The sequence below is a fragment of the Phocoena phocoena genome, chromosome 12 (genome assembly GCF_963924675.1).
Source record: "Phocoena phocoena chromosome 12, mPhoPho1.1, whole genome shotgun sequence".
NCBI lineage: Eukaryota > Metazoa > Chordata > Mammalia > Artiodactyla > Phocoenidae > Phocoena > Phocoena phocoena.
In genome coordinates this window covers 25,456,364-25,477,285 of record NC_089230.1, presented here as the reverse complement: position 1 = coordinate 25,477,285, position 20,922 = coordinate 25,456,364, and the positions used below count along the sequence as shown (strand labels likewise).

Here is a 20,922-nt window from a genome sequence, read left to right as displayed (position 1 = left end):
AGGCTCTGGGCTGTAGTTGTGGCACATGGGCTCAGTAGTTGTGGCTCATGGGCTCTAGAGCACCGGCTCAGTAGTTGTGGCACATGGGCTCAGTAGTTGTGGCTCATGGGCTCTAGAGCACCGGCTCAGTAGTTGTGGCACATGGGCTCAGTAGTTGTGGCTCATGGGCTCTAGAGCGCCGGCTCAGTAGTTGTGGCACATGGGCTTAGTTGCTCCACGGCATGTGGGATCTTCTTGGACCAGGGCTTGAACTCCTGTCCCTTGCTCTGGCAGGTGGATTCTTAACCACTGTGCCACCGGGGAAGTCCTGTAAATAAAGTTTTATTGGAATGTAGCCAGGCTCATTGATTTACATGTTGTCTCTGACTGCTTTTGTGCTATAGCAGCGTTGAGCACAGAGACCGTGTGGTCTTCAAAGCCTAAAATATTTTTTGTCTGCCTCTTTATGGAAAAAGTTTTCCAACCCCTGATATATATTTTCTGTACTCTTTACTATAACTCTGCAGGATTGGTCTTAAGATGCTCTTGCTATGGATTGGGAAGCTAAGATTTTTTAAAAAATATTTATTTATTTATTTGGCTGCGTTGGGTCTTTGTTGCTGCGCTTAGGCTTTCTCTAGTTGTGGAGAGCTGGGGCTACTCTTCGTTGCGGTGCAGTGGCTTCTCTTGTTGTGGAGCACGGGCTCTAGGCGCACGGGCTTTAGTAGTTGTGGCACATGGGCTCAGTAGTTGTGGCTTGCGGGCTCTAGAGTGCAGGCTCAGTAGTTGTGGCACATGGGCTTAGTTGCTCCGTGGCATGTGGGATCTTCCCAGCCCAGGGATCAAACCCATGTCCCCTGCATTGGCAGGCAGATTCTTAACCCCACTGCGCCTCCAGGGAAGTCCAGGAAGCTAAGATTCAACAGAGTTAAGTATATTAACTGAGACTGAACAATTTATAATTGTTAGGGTTTGAATCCAGGTCTGTGTGATTCCACAGCCCATAGTCCTTCCACTAAATGGTGATACCTTGCAATTAAACCCAAACCTAGCTGAACCAATTACATCTTCCAGTCCTTCCTGGTGACCACGACTGGCATGGGGAACAGTTCAATGATGTCCCCTGGAATCATGGTGGGACCTGGTAGTCCTGGCATTTGTCAGCAGTCTGTTTCCGGTCTGCAATAGAAATTGTGTGAATGTAGAAGTAGGTAAGAGAGTGGAATGAGGATTTCAAGGACTGGTACTGTCAAGGGCAGAGCCATGTGAGCATGTTGTTGTTTATTTGCAAACATAATGCTGCTCCCTAAGGGTCGGGGGTTCGGCATTCTAGGAACGTCCTTGTTGCTGCTGTGGCATCCACTCTCGTTTAGTGCCTTGGATGAGAAATGTGTCATACGTGTGCGTTTTCAGCACACAGCCACTCAACAGAGACTTTCACTGGCCCAGGCTATGAGACTGTTAAGAGTTTGGGACATCGACACTTGCTCACTACTATCATGCCCTCATTGGCAGATCTGACTCCAAAAACTGGAGATGAAAGTTCTTTCACAGTGAATTAAGCCTGGTGGAAATTTGATTGTTTCAGGGGTTTCCAGATGAAGTTCTATGGCTCTTCTGTTAATTCCTCCATCAGCCCATTATTGCTAATTCTCACTTGACTTTCACCCTTCCAATTAATTTTTCTAAGCTTGTAAACTGGTTGTGATTAAATAAAAGAAACAAAATTGGGAAAATTAGCTATTCCTGCTTTAACTGACTGCATAGCAGTGTTTGCCTTGAAACTGAGAGAAACTGACGATAACCGTAAGAGCCACAAAATTATAGCCACCCAACTGGAAGTAACACAGTTGGGTAATTTATCCACCTGTCAAAGGATGTACTAATGAAAAATGGCTGTAGTGTGAATCAATTTTCATATAAAAGTGGGGGTATTGTAACTTGGGGATAGAAGAATTAGGAGGGCTTAATGCTCTTTCCGATAGTCTGGTTTTGTTCTTTGTGGCCAGCATTAGGGGGAGTGTCTGGTACTCTCTCAATCTGTCATGGAGCTGCTGATGGAGGATTCCATGGAAAAGCTGCAGGGTGCACAGGAAGGAATCAGAGCTATAATGAACTTTCTGTTTCACTGTGTTCTGCAACAGTGACCCTTATTCCTCCAACGACTACTGTAGTCTTACCCTGTGGCTTTCATACTCTCTAAAGTCAATGAATCTTTCAGTTTATGCTGAAAATATAAAACAGATAAAAGTGGGGCTGCTCTGGTTTAAGTGAGGGTGGAGGAACCTGGTAAAACTAAGTAACATTTCATTTGTTGTGCCAGTGTAACTCTGTGGGGAAATAATGGGTTGATTAAAATTCTTGATCTATTGTTTAATTATTTAGAGTGAATGCTTCTTACCGAAAAATAGATGTCTCTTTGTAGCCTTTTTGGTTTATTCCTAACATATTTTAGGGCCCAGTTATTTTTTTCTTAAGCTTCAAAATATACAAATAGTTCTCAAGCCATTTTTTTTGTCTTTCACTCGACGCCAGGTACTTCTCATGGATCAAAGCTGTTGATGGTTTGTTTGTATTTCTGTCTTGGAAACATGTTTATATGGAATCTAAAAAAAAAGAAATGGTTCTGAAGAACCTGGGGGCAGGACAGGAATAAAGCCGCAGACATAGAGAATGGACAAGAGGCACGGGGAGGGGGAAGGATAAGCTGGGACGAAGTGAGAGTGGCATGGACTTATATACACTACCAAATGTAAAATAGATAGCTAGTGGGAAGCAGCCACATAGCACAGGGAGATCAGCTCGGTGCTTTGTGACCACCTAGAGGGCTGGGATAGGGAGGGTGGGAGGGAGATGCAAGAGGGAGGAGATATGGGGATATGTGTATATGTATAGCTGGTTCACTTTGTTCTACAGCAGAAACTAACACACCATTGTAAAGCAATTTTACTCCAATAAAGATGTTAAAAAAAAAAAAAAGAATCCATCACAGGGACTTCCCTGGTGGCACAGTGGTTAAGAATCCGCCTGCCAATGCAGGGGAAATGGGTTCAATCCCTGGTCCAGGAAGATTCCACATGCTGTGGAGCAGCTAAGCCTGTGCTCCACAACTACTGAGCCTGCGCTTTAGAGTCCGTGAGCCACAACTACAGAGCCCGTATGCCACAACTACTAAGCCCACATGCCACAACTGCTGAACCCCGCGTGCTCTAGGGCCTACGTGTGGAAACTACTCAGCCTGTGGGCTGCACCTACTGAAGCCCTCCCACCTAGGGCCTGTGCTCCGTGACAAGAGAAGCCACTTCAATGAGAAGCCCCCTCTCGCCACAACTAGAGAAAGCCTGAGCAGCAACAAAGACCCAGTGCGGCCAAAAATAAAATAAATAAAAAAAATAAAAATAATCCATCACAAAATTTAGGTCTCCCTGATGGAGACTAAAGGGCAAATTCATAAATTATAAGTGATTATTGAACAATTTGAATTGGGGAAGAAATTGACAAGTGCATCAAATTTCAGTTTATGTCCATGAGGCAGATTAGTGGTGGTGATGCCCTCATTTGCCAGGTCGGGGAGAGGAATGAGCACGGCATAGAAATCTAAATAAACACTGTTTTCTAGCGTTACACACCCCAGGTGTACTGAGTACAGGCAATTATATTACTTCTGGAAAGAGCAGGGCGTGTTCATGGACTGGTAAGGGACTTACCATGTGATGATTAGTTCACCAAAACAATTGTTTGAGAGTACTTGTGTATGTTTTCTCTGTAGCCATCCTAAGAAAGTGAGCTGCTGATATGCTGTTGTTGTTGTTGTTTTTTTTTTTTTGGGTCGCACAGCGCGGCTTGAGGAATCTTAGTTCCCCGACCAGGGATTGAACCCCCTGCAGTGGAAGTGTGGAGTCCTAACCACTGGACCGCCAGGGAATTCCCATGATATGCTATGAATTCTGCACAGCTTTTTTTGGCTGTGTTTTTAAAAATCCATGTGCAGTTTCATTATTGGTCATAGTTTTGTGTACGTGTGTGGCGGCATTTGGGGGTGGGTGTACATAAGGCTTGGATCACTTGACTGCCAGCGTTGCTGAGCTCACATGTTGTCCTTATTTATGTGTTTGCCAGGGAGAAATGCCTGCTGCCTCTCCAGTTGGCTTTGGAATCCAAGAATGTGAAGCTGGCCCAACATGCCTTGGCAGGGATACAGGTATGGCTCTGAGTACAACAGGATGACAGAAATTGACAGACCACTTTGGCATTGAAAGAGCAAATAGTTAACATTCTAAATACTAGCTGTTTAAAAACCCAGACAAAAATTTGATTGAACTGGGTAATAACCAGAGAAGATAACAGGATTTTCTTGTATTTACCAGCATTTCTCTGTGTACAGCATTATCTTGCTAAACATTGGTTGTTCAGACACTGACTCATGGAGACTCAGCTAAGCCCACACAGGAATGAAATGGTTTGTGTGACACCAAACTTTTAACAGAGTAAGGGCTCCCAAGAGAGATGCTTCCAGTTCTATACCAACACAAATCTTATATGCATTCAAGTTCTCTGGGTCTGTGTCATGAGCAATGATGGTAAGCTGGAAAGAGTTTGTTTTGTTTTCTGTTCTACAGTTAGGTTGGCGAATGGATTAATGTGTTTTGTTTCCAGAACAAGATTGGGAAGAAGAAAGAAATTTTGTGTAGTCAGAAAAGTCAGATTGCACAAATGCATTTCCTGCTCTGAGCATTTGTTCATTTTGTTTTACATCGTACATAATAGGTCTAATTCCAAAGGTGCAAAGTTGTTGGCTGTATAGATACATTGACTTCTTAAGTGGTTTGGTATGTGAATGACAAGTACTGTGGAGTTCAAGCCTACGCGGGGTATTCTTTCAGCATGACCAGGGATTGGTGGCATTTGTTGGATGTCTTCTCACGTTACTGTTTCATGGTTAGCTCTTTAAGTTCAGAGAGGTCTCTAATACCTTTAGAGAAATAAATATGAAAGAGTAAGAAAGTTACAACTCTTTTTTTCCCTAGAAGATTGGAATTAGAGGATGTATATCTCAATATGCAATAGCATTAGAAATTCTTAAACATTTAAAAAAATTTTAAACGAACAATGAAAACTTTTATCCAAAGTAATTGGGCCAACTTTAAAAATGAATGGGGGACTTCCCTGGTGGTGCAGTGGTTAAGAATCCACCTGCCAATAGGGAACACGAGTTTGAGCCCTGGTCCGGGAAGATCCCACATGCCACAGAGCAACTAAGCCTGTGTGCCACAACGACTGAGTTTAGAGCCTGCAAGGCACAACTACTGAGCCCATGTGCCACAACTACTGAAGGCCACACGCCTAGAGCTCGTGCTGTGCAACAAGAGAAGCCACCGCAGTGAGACGCCCACGCACAGCAATGAAGAGTAGCCCCTGCTCGCTGCAACTAGAGAATGCCCTTGCACAGCGACGAAGACCCAACGCAGCCAAAACTAAATTAATTAATTAAAAAAAAAAAAAAAGAATGGGAGTTTGTTTTGACCTGCCACTATGTTCCCTTTTCTTTAGTAGTATATAGATTTTCCATTTAGTTAATCCTTTTTTAACCCTCAAACACTCTAAGTTACAGTATCATGTTTTCAATAATCGTGGGAACTTCACTGATCTGGGGGGCAGGGAGTCTTCCTCTCAGCATCCCTTGTGACCTCCCATTAACTTAGGCATTTTTTAAGAGCTTTCTAGTCTTTATCACTTTAAGTAAAAACAGGTTTGTATATAAACTAACTCTGGGCTGCCCTACCTATATTACAGGAGAGTCAAAAATCTCTTTTGAGAGAATACCTCAGAGATATTGTGGGTTCAGTTCCAGACCACCATAATAAAGCAAATATTAGAGTGAGCCACATGAAGTTTTTGATTTTCCAGTGCATATAGAAATTATGTTTACACTATACTGTAGTCTCTTAAGTGTGCAAATAGCATTATGTCTAAAAAAATGTACATACCTTAATTAAAAAATACCTTATGGGTAAAAAATGCCAACATCATTTGATCCTTCAGTCAGCTGTAGCAGTAACATCAAAGATCACTGATCACAGATCATCGTAACAAATACAGTAATAATGGAAAGGTTTGAAATATTACCAGAATTACCGAAATGTGACAGAGACACGATGTGGGCAAACGCTATTGAAAAAATGGGGCCAGTAGACTCGATTGACGCACGGTTGCCACGAACCTTCAATTTATAAAAAACACAGTACCTGTGAAGTGGAGTAAAGCTAAATGCAATAAAATGAGGTATAGCTGTATAGACAAATTCAGGGAGTCCTAAGAAGAAGGTTTAAAATACTTGTTTTCCGGATCTGCAGTGACATTCAGCTAGAAGAGGGAGTCATTACCCTGGATGAATCAGAATTCCAGAAATTCTTCATGGCTGCGACCCTATGCTGCATCGGACAAGGACAGATTTAATAGGGATAAATATAAAATCCATCCTACACTGGGGTCTCAAAAACCAATGCCCCAGGACAGAATAGGGAAGAACAGCTTAACTGCAGCCCTTGTGAATGGGACGTTTCTGGGTTGAGTCAGCACAGAATGTGCTGTGACTTAGAACTAAGCTAATTTGATCTGAGAATGGGATTAAACTTCTGCATTACTGTTTTTTGTTTGGTTTTAGGCAATAAACAGATTTAATTATCTTACACAACTAGAATTATAGAGATAAGCAATTCCAGGTTTGGAATAGGAAAGCAATGGTGCCACCAAAGACCGCATTTCTTTCTTTCCCCTCTGCCATCTTTTTCTTCTTCTTCTTCTTAAAAGACTCATTTTAGAGCAGTTTTAGGTTTAGAGTAAAATTGAGAGGAAGATGCAGAAATTTCCCATATACTCCCTCCCCCCACACATGCATAGCCTCCCACAGCATCAACATCACTCCCAGAATGGTACCTTTTTTTTTTAACCAAGGATGAACCTACGTTGACACATCATAATCACCCAAAGTCCATATATTTACCTTCATATGCACTGTCGGGTGCCCCCGCTCTGGACCAGAAGACCACCCTTGAAGTGTTACATGCGCACTGGAGGCCACATGTTAAGGAGGAGAGAACATCCGATGGCTCCCGAGGAGGTTTAGTGTGAAGAAGAGATTTAGGTGGACTTCATAGCTGACTTGAGATATTTTAGAAGCTTAATCTGCGTGACTCCTGGGACAGATGAGGGCATAGAGGTGGCAGGCAGTGGGGGTTTTGGTACAATCTCAGAAAGAATTTTATGAAAAGTAAGAATTGTTCTCACATAGAGGAGAGCTGTCCTGCAAGATGTAATGACTTCTGGGAAACCTCATGAAAGTGACTGTCGTCTTGTGTAGGTTTTTGTGGGATTGATTTTCTGATGGAATGGTATTAAGATTTGTAGATTCATGAATAATTCCTGGGTAAATGACAGCTCACGTTAGGAAGTACAAAGGTAAATATTTGAAAAATTAACTCGTCTCCAGGACCTTCTCCTTTCCTGTGGCAAAGCTACATTCAGAACGGGCAAGTGTAGGCCTTCCCTGGTGGCGCAGTGGTTAAGAATTCGCCTGCCATTGAAGGGGACACGGGTTCAAGCCCTGGTCTGGAAAGATCCCACATGCCGTGGAGCAACTAAGCCCTTGTGCCACAACTACTGAGCCTGCACTCTAGAGCCCGCGTGCCTAGAGCCCGTGCTCCGCAACAAGAGAAGCCACTGCAATGAGAAGCCCAAGCACTGCAATGAAGAGTAGCTCCCGCTCACTGCAACTAGAGAAAGCCCGCGCGCAGCAACGAAGACCCAACGCAGCCAAAAATATAACAGATTAAAAACTTAAAAAAAAAAAAAAAAAAAGGCAAGTGTGAATGTTGTGAGGGGCTACATTCCCCTTGGCACATTTGTCCTCCGTCCCCACCAGCCAAATGACCTATTTGGCTACCACGTTAAAACTGCACTTCATAAAATTTAGAGTGAATTATCTAATAGCAAGAAAAAGCCTCTGCTAAAAACCGTTTACCAAAGGCTTGGTGCATTTTTCTTTTTAATGGCACATAGCAGCAGCTCCTCCTAATGGCCTCCAGCTATATGCCTCCACAGTAAGAAACATTATCCTCAGTACATGCTAAGCTACAACAGAATGAGGCAGCAGGGGAAAGCCTATCTGATCACTGCCTTGTGCCTCTTTACAGAAGCTTCTGGCGGAAGAGAGGTTTGTATCCATGGAAACGGACTCTGATGAGAAGCAGCTGCTCAATCAGATCCTGAACACCGTGAAAGTGACGCCTTCCCTCCACGAAGACCTGCAGGTGGAAGTGATGAAGGTGGGTTGGACGTGGCTCCCGGTTTGCGTCACTGGGACGGGAACAAACGCTGATGCTCCCGCCCTCATTGTTATCCTGAAAACGCCTCCGCGTGGTGGTTTGGAATACATGGTTATTATCCTCGCTTAGGATGCCCTAGAATAACCTTGATCGTTGAACGGAAATGACAACGATCATTTCTGTTCAACGTAAGTAAAAAGGTACGATTTCAATAAATCCGTAAGATTTTTGGCCTCATCTTGCGTATCAAATGTTGTTAGCAAATGTTTTTGTGACCGTTTGAGAGAATGTATGTGAGTAGTTGCAGCTTGGGGTAGATCTGATCATTCTAGGCATTCTGCCTGCCTGTATATGGTAAAACAAAGACCTAATGATGTTTTGACATATACTAAGGTTATAGAATAGTCAGTTTAAGGGAAGGGAGACCATCCTTGGGAGCCATATCAGAATCACAGCTTTATTTCCATCCTCAAATTATGTGAACCTTATCTCCCACATGGGATAGCGTCTCTGCCATCCCTTTCCCCCCTTTTTTCCCTCCTGTGAGTGAACAGTGAGTTGGGCAGAAAAGGATGGAAATCTCTATCCCAGAACAGCAGCCTGGTCAGAGTAACACAGCTGGAACCCATGAGGTGGCTTTTGATCACGTCATCTGTCCATTTCCTCCCTAGAGGAGTGTGTGTAGAGAAATGTGTAAGAGTAGTTGCTGTCATATAATGGTTGATTTCTTCCTGGAAATGCACTGAAGGATTTTTATCTTCGATAAGAGATGTCACTTTTCCAGCTTTCAGTTTGTTTCTCCATTGAGAAGAGAAAAGATCAACTTCAATCATGACATTGTCTTAATGCCCTGCGTCTCCCCCTAGCCCTGTTGGTAGGTAATTTAGTGTAGTGATTAAGAGCTCAGACTTGGAAGCCAGCCTGTCTGGCTTTGAATACTTATTCACTTCCTAGTTGGATTTCCTTGGACAGATTCCTGAACCACTCTGTGCTTTGGTCTCCTCATCTGGAGAAAGGGGGAAATAGAAGCACCTACCCAATAGGACTATTGTGAGGATTAAGTAAGGTGCTAGTTGTAAGGAATTAAGCACAGTATCTGGCCCAAAGCAAGTGCTTTAGAAGTGTTGTACGTGACTATTTCTATTCCTACTACTTCTGCTACCACTGTGTACTGCTGCGGAGTCATAATCTCAGTGGGTGGGTCTAGGAATATTGTTATACACAGTAAACACTGAGAATCTCTGAGCTAACTGATCTTTAAGCTCTCATTGACTTTAACTCTCTTTGATTCTGGAATATCCAGTTTTGCCTTATCCTTTGACATACATTGGGCAGCTGTGCATTCCTAGGAACCGAAGAGTGACTGCCTCTTAGATTTGTTTTACTTTTCTGCTACCTCTGTGCCACTATTGAGAGAGGCAAGGCCGACTGCCATATTCATCGCTTTTATGACTTTCAAGTCTAGCCTGTTGATCCTTCTTCCGCTAATAGGTCTCCAAATACTGGAGGTTGAGTGTTGATGTCATACTAAGAGACACACCTTACAGATTTCATATTATTCTGGAAATTCTCCCAGGAATACAGCTTTTCATGGAAAATAGGAATTTGTATTAAAAATTAAAATGAGAAAGTACCTATTCTTCTAGGAGCTATGGCAGGATGTTTAATGGTTATGTCAACAGAAACACCTGTTTTAAAAACTTACACTTGCTTTCTAATTCCAGCCCAGTGGTGCCTTCTGCTAGCCTTGCTGAGGACAGGAGTTGACACATGTTAGCTCTGCTGGAAATCCTGGAAAGCCTGTCTTAATGGACTTTCTAATGATACTATACTATACTGTGGTACTTGTAGTTAATGTCTGGGAATAGATCAGACATTGTCAGAAAAAAAGAAAAACAATAATCTGGGCTGCCATTCTTCATAATTAGATATCCAAAAGATTTTTAAAACATAAGGGCCTTTGGTACATGCTACTGTTTTTAAACATTTAAACATTGTTGGTATTGGGGAAAAAATATTTCAATTCACGATAAACCTAGCCTTAACATAGTTTTTTTGTAGTATACTTTTATTTTAGACAAACATTTTTGGCCAAGCAGCTAGGAAATTAATGATGAGAAAACTGTACTTTACAGTAATACTATTATTATTTTTAACATCTTTATTGGAGTATAATTGCTTTACAATGGGGTGTTTGTTTCTGCTTTATAACAAAGTGAATCAGTTATACATATGTCCCCATATCTCTTCCCTCTTGCATCTCCCTCGCTCCCACCCTACCTATCCCACCCCTCTAGGTGGTCACAAAGCACCGAGCTGATCTCCCTGTGCTATGCGGCTCCTTCCCACTAGCTATCTATTTTATGTTTGGTGTGTATGTATGTCCATGCCACTCTCTCACTTTGTCCCAGCTTACCCTTCCCCCCACCCCATCCTCAAGTCCATTCTCTAGTAGGTCTGCATCTTTATTCCCGTCTTGCCCCTAGGTTCTTCATGACCATTTTTTTTTCTTAGATTCCATCTATATGTGTTAGCATACGGTATTTGTTTTTCTCTTTCTGACTTGCTTCACTCTGTATGACAGTATCTAGGTCCATCCACTTCACTACAAATAACTCAGTTTCATTCCTTTTTATGGCTGAGTAATATTCCGTTGTATATATGTGCCACATCTTCTTTATCCATTCATCTGTTGATGGATACTTTGGTTGCTTCCGTGTCCTGGCTATTGTAAATAGAGCTGCATTGAACATTTTGGTACATGACTCATTTTGAATTATGGTTTTCTCAGGGTATATGCCCAGTAGTGGGATTGCTGTGTCGTATGGTAGTTCTATTTTTAGTTTTTTAAGAAACGTCCATACCGTTCTCCATAGTGGCTGTATCACTTTACATTCCCACCAACAGTGCAAGAGGGTTCCCTTTTCTTCACATCCTCTCCAGCATTTACTGTTTGTAGATTTTTTGATGATAGCCACTCTGACTGCTGTGAGGTGATATTTCATTGTAGTTTTGATTTGCATTTCTCTAATGATTAGTGATGTTGAGCATTCTTTCATATGTCTGTTGGCAATCTGTATATCTTTGGAGAAATGTCTATTTAGGTCTTCTGCCCATTTTTGCATTTGGTTGTTTATTTTCTTGATACTGAGCTGCATGAGCTGCTTGTAAATTTTGGAGATTAATCCTTTGTCAGTTGCTTCATTTGCAAATATTTTCTCCCATTCTGAGGGTTATCAATTCATCTTTTTTATGGTTTCCTTTGCTGTGCAAAAGCTTTTAAGTTTCATTCGGTCCCATTTGTTTATTTTTGTTTTTATTTCCATTTCTCTAGGAGGTGGGTCAAAAAGGATCTTGCTGTGATTTTTGTCATAGAGTGTTCTGCTTACGTTTTCCTCTAAGAGTTTGATGGTGTCTGGCCTTAAATTTAGGTCTTTAATCCATTTTGAGTTTATTTTTGTGTATGGTGTTAGGGAGTGTTCTAATTTCATTCTTTTACATGTAGCTGTCCAGTTTTCCCAGCACCACTTATTGAAGAGGCTGTCTTTTCTCCACTGTATATTCTTGCCTCCTTTATCAAAGATAAGGTGTATGTGTGTGGGTTTATCTCTGGGCTTTCTATCCTGTTCCACTGATCTACATTTCTGTTTTTGTGCCAGTACCATACTGTCTTGATTACTGTAGCTTTGTAGTATAGTCTGAAGTCAGGGAGTCTGATTCCTCCAGCTCCATTTTTCGTTCTCAAGGTTGCTTTGGCTATTCGGGGTCTTTTGTGTTTCCATACAAATTGTGAAATTTTTTGTTCTAGTTCTGTGAAAAATGCCAGTGGTAGTTTCATAGGGATTGCATTGAATCTGTAGATTGCTTTCGTTAGTAGAGTCATTTTCACAATGTTGATTCTTCCAATCCAAGTAGATGGTATATCTCTCCATCTATTTGTATCATCTTTAATTTCTTTCATCAGTGTCTTATAATTTTCTGCATACAGGTCCTTTGTCTCCTTAGGTAAGTTTATTCCTAGATATTTTATCCTTTGTGTTGCAGTGGTAAATGGGAATGTTTTCTTAATTTCACTTTCAGATTTTTCATCATTAGTGTATAGGAATGCAAGAGATTTCTGTGCATTAATTTTGTATCCTGCAACTTTCCCAAAATCATTTTTTAGCTCTAGTAGTTTTCTGGTAGCATCTTTAGGTTTCTCTATGTGTAGTATCATGTCATCTGCAAACAGTGACAGCTTTATTTCTTCTTTCCCGATTTGGATTCCTTTTATTTTTCTTCTCTGATTGCTGTGGCTAAAACTTCCAAAACTATGTTGAATAATAGTGGTGAGGTGGGCAACCTTGTCTTGCTCCTGATCTTAGTGGAAATGGTTTCAGTTTTTCACCACTGAGGATGATGTTGGCTGTGGGTTTGTCATATATGGCTTTTAATATGTTGAGGAAAGTTCCCTCTGTGCCTACTTTCTGGAGGGTTTTCATCATAAATGGGTGTTGAATTTTGTCGAAAACTTTCTCTGCATCTATTGAGATGATCATATGGTTTTTCTCCTTCAATTTGTTAATATGTGTAGCATGTTGATTGATTTGCATATATTGAAGAATCCTTGCATTCCTGGGATAAACCCCACTTGATCATAGTGTATGATCCTTTTAATGTGCTGTTGGATTCTGTTTGCTAGTATTTTGTTGAGGATTTTTGCATCTATGTTCATCAGTGATATTGGCCTGTAGTTTTCTTTCTTTGTGACATCTTTGTGTGGTTTTGGTATCAGAGTGATGGTGGCCTTGTAGAATGAGTTTGGGAGTGATCTGCCCTCTGCCATATTTTAGAAGAGTTTGAGAAGGATAGGTGTTAGCTCTTCTCTAAATGTTTGATAGAATTCGCCTGTGAAGCCATCTGGTCCTGGGCTTTTGTTTGTTGGAAGATTTTAAATCACAGTTTCAATTTCACTGCTTGTGATTGGTCTGTCTGTTCATATTTTCTATTTCTTCCTGGTTCAGTCTTGGAGGGTTGTGCATTTCTAAGAATTTGTCCATTTCTTCCAGGTTGTCCATTTTACTAGCATATAGTTGCTTGTAGTAATCTCTCCTGATCCTTTGTATTTCTGCAGTGTCAGTTGTTACTTCTCCTTTTTCATTTCTAATTCTATTGATTTGAATCTTCTCACTTTTTTTCTTGATAAGTCTGGCTAATGGTATATCAATTTTGTTTATCTTCTCAAAGAACCAGCTTTTAGTTTTATTGATCTTGGCTATCATTTCCTTCTTTTCTTTTTCATTTATTTCTGATCTTTATGTTTCTTCTGTTAACTTCGGAGTTTTTTTGTTCTTCTTTCTCTAATTGCTTTAGGTGTAAGGTTAGGTTGTTTATTTGAGATGTTTCTTCTTTCTTAAGGTAGGATTGTATTGCTATATACTTCCTTCTTAGACTGCTTTTGCTGCATCCCATACTTTTTGGATTGTTGTGTCTTCATTGTCATTTGTCTCTAGGTATTTTTTGATTTCCTCTTTGATTCCTTCAGTGATTTCTTGGTTATTTAGTAATGTGTTGTTTAGCCTCCATATGTTTGTGTTTTTTACATTTTTTTCCCTGTAATTCATTTCTAATCTCATAGCGTTGTGGTCAGAAGAGATGCTTGATATGATTTCGATTTTCTTAAATTTAGTGAGGCTTGATTTGTGACCCAAGATGTGATCTATCCTGGAGAATGTTCCATGCACACTGCTGTTTTTGGATGGAATGTCCTATAAATATCAATTAAATCTATCTGGTCTATTGTGTCATTTAAAGCTTCTGTTTTCTTATTTATTTTCATTTTGGATAATCTGTCCATTGGTGAAAGTGGGGTGTTAAAGTCCCCTACTATGATTGTATTACTGTCGATTTCCCCTTTTATGGCTATTAGTATTTGCCTTATGTATTGAGGTGCTCCTATGTTGGGTGCATAAATATTTACAATTGTTATATCTTCTTCTTGGATTGATCCCTTGATCATTATGTAGTGTCCTTCTTTGTCTCTTGTAATAGTCTTTGTTTTAAAGTCTATTTTGTCTGATATGAGAATTGCTACTCCAGCTTTCTTTTGATTTCCATTTGCATGGACTATCTTTTTCCATCCCCTCACTTTCAGTCTGTATGTGTCCCTAGGTCTGAAGTGGGTCTCTTGTAAACAGCATGTATATGGGTCTTGATTTTGTATCCATTCATCCAATCTGTGTCTTTTGGTTGCAGCAGTTAATCCATTTACATTTAAGGTAATTATTGATATGTATGTTCCTATTACCATTTTCTTAATTGTTTTGGGTTTATTACTCTAGGTCTTTTCCTTCTCTTGTGTTCCTGCCTAGAGAAGTTCCTTTAGCATTTGTTGTAAAGCTGGTTTGGCGGTGCTGAATTCTGTTAGCTTTTGCTTGTCTGGAAAGGTTTTAATTTCTCCATCAAATCTGAATGAGATCCTTGCTGGGTAGAGTACTCTTGGCTGTAGGTTTTTCTCCTTCATCACTTTAAATATGTCCTGCTAGTCCCTTCTGGCTTGCAGAGTTTCTGCTGAAAGATCAGCTGTTAACCTTATGAGGATTTCCTTTTGTGTTATTTTTCCTTTGCTGCTTTTAATATTTGTTCTTTGTATTTAATTTTTGATAGTTTGATGATATGTGTCTTGGCATGTTTCTCCTTGGATTTATCCTGTATGGGACTCTCTGTGCTTCCTGGACTTGATTAACTATTTTCTTTCCCATATTAGGGAAGTTTTCAACTATAATCTCTTCAAATATTTTCTCAGTCCCTTTTTCTCTTCTTCTTTTGGGACCCCTATAATTCGAATGTTGGTGCGTTTATGTTGTCCCAGAGGTCTCTGAGACTGTCTTCAATACTTTTCATTCATTTTTCTTTATTCTGCTCTGCAGTAGTTATTTCCACTATTTTATCTTCCAGGTCACTTATCCATTCTCCTGCCTCAGTTATTCTGCTATTGATCCCTTCTAGAGAATTTTCAGTTTCATTTGTTGTGTTGTTCATTACTGTTTGTTTGCCCTTTAGTTCTTCTAGGTCCTCGTTAAACGTTTCTTATATTTTCTCCATTCTATTTCCAAGATTTTGGGTCATCTTTACTATAATTATTCTGAATTCTTTTTCAGGTAGACTGCCTATTTCCTCTTCATTTGTTAGGTCTGGTAGGTTTTTGCCTTGCTCCTTCATCTGTTGTGTGTTTTTCTGTCTTCTCATTTTGCTTAGCTTACTGTGTTTGGGGTCTCCTTTTCACAGGCTGCAGGTTCGTAGTTCCTGTTGCTTTTGGTGTCTGTCCCCAGTGGCTAAGGTTGGTTCAGTGGTTTGTGTAGGCTTCCTGGTGGAGCAGATTAGTGCCTGTGTTCTGGTGGATGAGGCTGGATCTTGTCTTTCTGGTGGGCAGGTCCACCTCTGGTGGTGTGTTTTGGGGTGTCTGTGGCCTTATTATGATTTTAGGCAGCTTCTGTGCTAATGGATGGGGTTGTGTTCCTGTTTTGCTAGTTGTTTGGCATAGGGTGTCCAGCACTGTAGCTTGCTGGTCGTTGATTGGAGCTGGGTCTTGGCATTAAGATGGAGATCTCTGCGAGATTTTCACCATTTGATATTATGTGGAGCTGGGAGGTCTCTTGTGGACCAGTGTCCTGAACGTGGTTTTCCCACCTCAGTGGCACAGCCCTGATGCCTGCCTGTAGCACCGAGAGCCTGTCCACATGGCTCAGAATAAAAGGGAGGGAAAAAAAAAGAAAGAAGATAAAATAATATAAAGTTATTAAAATAAAAAATAATTACTTAAAAATATTTTTTAAGTAATAAAAAAAAAAAAATGGACAGATCCCGAGGACAAATGGTGAAAGCAAAGGTATACAGACAAAATCACACACAGAAGCATACACATACACACTCACAAAAAGAGAAAAAGGGAAAAAAAAAATATATTGTTGCTCCCAAAGTCCACCGCCTCAATTTGGGATGATTCGTTGTCTATTCAGGTATTCCACAGATGCAGGGTACATCAAGTTGGTTTTGGAGATTTAATCCGCTGCTCCTGAGGCTGCTGGGAGAGATTTCCCTTTGTCTTCTTTGTTTGCACAGCTCCCGGGGTTCAGCTTTGGATTTGGCTCCGCCTCTGCGTGTACGTTGCCTGAGGGCGTCTGCTCTTCGCTTAGAGAGGACGGGGTTAAAGGAGCGGCTGATTCGGGGTCTCTGGCTCACTCAGGCCGGCGCGGGGGGGACGGAGGGGCACGGAGTGTGGGGCGAGCCTGCGGCGGCAGAGGCTGGCGTGATGTAGCACCAGCCTGAGGCGCGCCGTGCGTTCTCCCGGGGAAGTTGTCCCTGGATCCCGGGACCCTGGCAGTGGCGGGCTGCACAGGCCCCTGGGAGGGGTGGTATGGATAGTGACCTGGGCTTGCACACAGGCTTCTTGGTGGCGGCAGCAGCAGCCTTAGCGTCTCATGCCCGTCTCTGGGGTCCGCGCTGATAGCCGCTGCAGCTTGCGCCCTTCTCTGGAGCTCCTTTAAGCGGCGCTCTTAATCCCCTCTTCCTCGCGCACCAGGAAACTAAGCGGCAAGAAAATGTCTCTTGCTCCTTAGGCAGGTCCAGACATTTTCCCCGACTCCCTCCCGGCTAGCTGTGGCGCATTAGCTACCTTCAGGCTGTGTTCACGCCGTCAACCCCAGTCCTCAGCCACGCCCGCCCCAGCCGGTGAGCAGACAAGCCTCTCGGGCTGGTGAGTGCCGGTCGGCACCGATCCTCTGTGCGGGAATCTCTCCGCTTTGCTCTCCGCACCCCTGTTGCTGTGCTCTCATCCGTGGCCCCGAAGCTCCCCCGCTCCGCCACCCTTAGTCTCCTCCCGCGAAGGGGATTCTAGTGTGTGGGAACCTTTCCTCCTTCACAGCTCCCTCCCACTGGTGCAGGTCCCGCCCCTATCCTTTTGTCCCTGTTTATTCTTTTTTCATTTGCCCTACCCGGGTACGTGGGGACTTTCTTGCCTTTCGGGAGGTCTGAGGTCTTCTGCCAGCGTTCAGTAGGTGTTCTGTAGGAGTTGTTCCACGTATAGATGTATTTCTGATGTATTTTTGGGGACGAGGGTGATCTCCGCGTGTTACTCTTCCGCCATCTTTAAGCTCTCTCTCCAGTAATATTATTATTAACATCAGATGAAACTTTGGAGTTGGTGGTCTGACTGTGATAACCCACAAGTGAGGGCTCCACTTTAAATCTCCATTTCTGAGATTTAAATTACTCATTTGGGCCTAAAGATATACACAACTTCTAGCACATGGGGCTTATAAATAAGTTTTATACCCTCTCTCCATGCATGAGGAATTTGTATACCAACTTTAGTCATCTTCACATGTGTGCACCCTTTTTTTTTTTTTTTTTAAATTTATTTATTCATTTATTTATTTTTGGCTGTGTTGGGTCTTCGTTTCTGTGTGAGGGCTTTCTCTAGTTGTGGCAAGCGGGGGCCACTCTTCATCGCGGTGCGCGGGCCTCTCACTGTCGCGGCCTCTCTTGCTGCGGAGCACAGGCTCCAGACGCGCAGAGCTCAGTATTTATAGCTCACGGGCCCAGCTGCTCCGTGGCACGTGGGATCTTCCCAGACCAGGGCTTGAACCCGTGTCCCCTGCCTTGGCAGGCAGACTCTCGACCACTGCGCCACCAGGGAAGCCCTGCACCCTTTTATCTTATAATTTTGTAATGCTTGTGATGACCCAAGTAAAAACTTTAAAATAAGTCCTTGTTTTGCTAATATCATTATCACATTAAAATGCTTTTACCACTCTTCCTCCCAGAAATTACACACACACACACACACACACACACACACACACACACACGCATAATATGTATATATAGAGAGAGACAGAGAGAATATGAATTGGATGAGTCCTCAGATGGAAAGACTGGATTCCCATTATATATGAAGGGTATATTAATTTATTCTTGGTGCTTCTATGTAACTCATTCTGATAATAAATTAAACTAGATATTTCTTGTAAAAATTCTCTAGTCATTTTATAGAAATAGATTGTAGGAAAATCTTTTAAAGTGTTATGTGGTAGGCATTTTCACATGTTGGTCTGAGTATACTATTTAGGAGAGATAAAGCCACACCCTGCAGTTTTTATTTGTCTCTCCAACCATGGCATAGTACATTTTTATGACAAATCCTACGTGCTGTTTTTCAAAAAACTGAATCGTACATTTTACTCACATGTTGCTATCTGCTAGTGTTTATAAACATGAGAAATTGAGCCATGTCACATTCTTAGAAGCGTTGTAGCAATTGTATTAAATTCCTGGGGAGAAAATAACATGGTTCCCTCTTTTAGAGATTTCCCTGAGATTAAACAGAAAGTAGCTAATAATGAAGCCCAAGATTCTGATGGTAGTGTTCTCATTAAGAAAGAAGGCCCTAGAATTTCAATTGGAGGGTTAAAAAATGTCAATGATACTTGCTTCTGACAAATTCAATAGGGATGAGGTTATATCACTTAGTTATGCTGTCTAACAGGAGGGGGAGAAAAGGCAACTTTGATTTATTGAAATGGCTGTGGAACCCAAATAAAAATTTTACCGCTGAGCAAGTAGAGTGTCAGAACTGTAGATAATGAGGAAGAAGGTTTCTCTGAAGATGCATTACCTTTGAAATGGATTAGTAGATGGCAGGGAGCCGCTTAATATTTAGGTTAAATACTTGTTCGCTTTGGTAACATTTTTCCCGTGGTGTGTGCCATTTCCGTAAATGCCATGCAGACTTCATAGGAGCCAGGTACATAACTAATGACACCTGACTAGAGCAATTAGGACTTTTTTCTCCTTCTTTCTGATGGATAATCTTTAGTGATGTTATTAACTGATACAGCTGGCTGACTCTTCAAAGAAAGGAGGGAATTGCGCCTGGCCTTCTGCCTCTGTAAGCATGTTAGAGATGTGAGCATCCTGTCTGGGGAGGGCAGCCGGCTTTGTTGGTAAGGAAGGATGTGATGCTGGATACTGAGCAAGCATTTGATGAGCGTTCTGTTTTTGGACATCCTATTTTATGTGAGTCTTTAGATAATATAATTGAATATTGGTGGAATGCTTTACATTTTCAAAGGAGAAATGACAGGGGCCAATTATTTAACATTTATTATGCATTAGACACTGTTAAATACATTCACACTAAGATCACACAGCTAGTGAAATGGCAGGACTAGTATTTGAATTGTAATTCGGCCTAGGCTCAAACCTGTTTTCTTAAACAGTAGGTTACCTTGTCTTCTAAGTCTATCCTGAAAGACGTAGATGGTTGTCATTACTATCCGCATTTTACAGATGATTGAATAGAAAAGATCAGTTACAGGCTAATAAGGGGCAAAGCTAGGAGTGGCTCAAAGTCCTGTGTGTTTTCTGTTTCCTTCCATGACAGTGTATTCGCTCACTAGTTCTGTGAGCTAGATTCAAATATAAAGAAAGAATCCAAGTCTCTTTCCCGTCAAATTAGCTCATGTCTCTGGGTGTGTATGTGTGTGTGTGTGATAGAGTTGGGGGAAGGAAGAGAATATCATTGAGGTATTTTTATATTTTATAACAAAAGCCAACCAAACATCTATAGAAAATGTAAAGCGGAGAGACTAGTGGAGAAGGAGCTTACTAACTGTAGGGCTGCTAGACCTAAGCTTCGGGATTTCCATTTAGAACCTGGTCCTACAGGGTACCAGCATGGCAGTCACCGCCTCGGTCTGAGAGTAAGAAACAGGCCAAATGGAAGGACCATTTCTAAATCTCCTCTCAGTAATGTTTTAATAGCAAAGTCTTATATTTGGACCATTTACTCAAATGGTTAGTTTTTATATCCCTAATTCTGGGCATTTGATCTTCTAGAGTGCCTTATGGAAGGAATGATCATTAGTAAAATTTGAAGGGGAAATGGTTGAATTGTCCTGCCTTCTCATAAGCAAGGAGAAATCCCTTCTTAGTCTAAAGCTACCAACTTAGAAGATTTGCAGCAATCTCTGGTATGAACAAAAAATCTGGTGTTTGATGAAAAATGTTTAATTTAGAATATACCATTATTGGAGGTTAGCTACATGCTTACATATTATTTCCATACTTAATGCAGGGAAGTATCTAAAATGTGGTTCTGTGAACTAAATGGTTCTCAAAGAGCCCTCCCTCTTCCTGCTGCTAAGATCAAATGTTGATCATCTTTTTCCTTTGTACACATATAGAGAAAATTCTAAGTTTTCTTCCCAGACTTCTTTACCCTTTGGTATGACTGCATTAGACAATAAAAATATATGAAAAAGTCAGAAGCAAACAATTGAAAACTGAGAAAAGTGATTTTCCATTAAATACTTTGTGCATTATTTGTTTAGATGAAGCTATTTTCATCTTATCTATTAATTTCCCTTTTTTTTAAAGCAAGCACCACCATTTTCAATGCCATGCCCTTTGAATATATTTGAGAGCAACTCTGCTAAGTATTTTTAAACTTTTCCCCATGATTTTTGTTACAGCAAGTATAAATGCAGAGCCCTGTGGTATTTACTGTGGATGTTCTAGAATTCCTAGAGTGGGGAGATCCTCCAATTTTTTCGATCATTTACTGCACAAATACTTGATC

At 41.4% G+C, this 20,922-nt stretch overlaps 1 protein-coding gene across 1 annotated transcript in view; it reads left to right on the top strand.

Annotated features, from left to right (window-relative positions):
* Positions 1 to 20,922, top strand: part of ARFGEF3 (ARFGEF family member 3) — a 182,477-nt gene that overhangs the window by 38,067 nt on the left and 123,488 nt on the right. The window contains exons 3-4 of the mRNA XM_065888865.1: positions 4,099 to 4,180; positions 8,172 to 8,303. Of these exons, the coding sequence (XP_065744937.1) occupies positions 4,099 to 4,180; positions 8,172 to 8,303 (214 nt within the window). The remainder of the gene's footprint in view (positions 1 to 4,098; positions 4,181 to 8,171; positions 8,304 to 20,922) is intronic.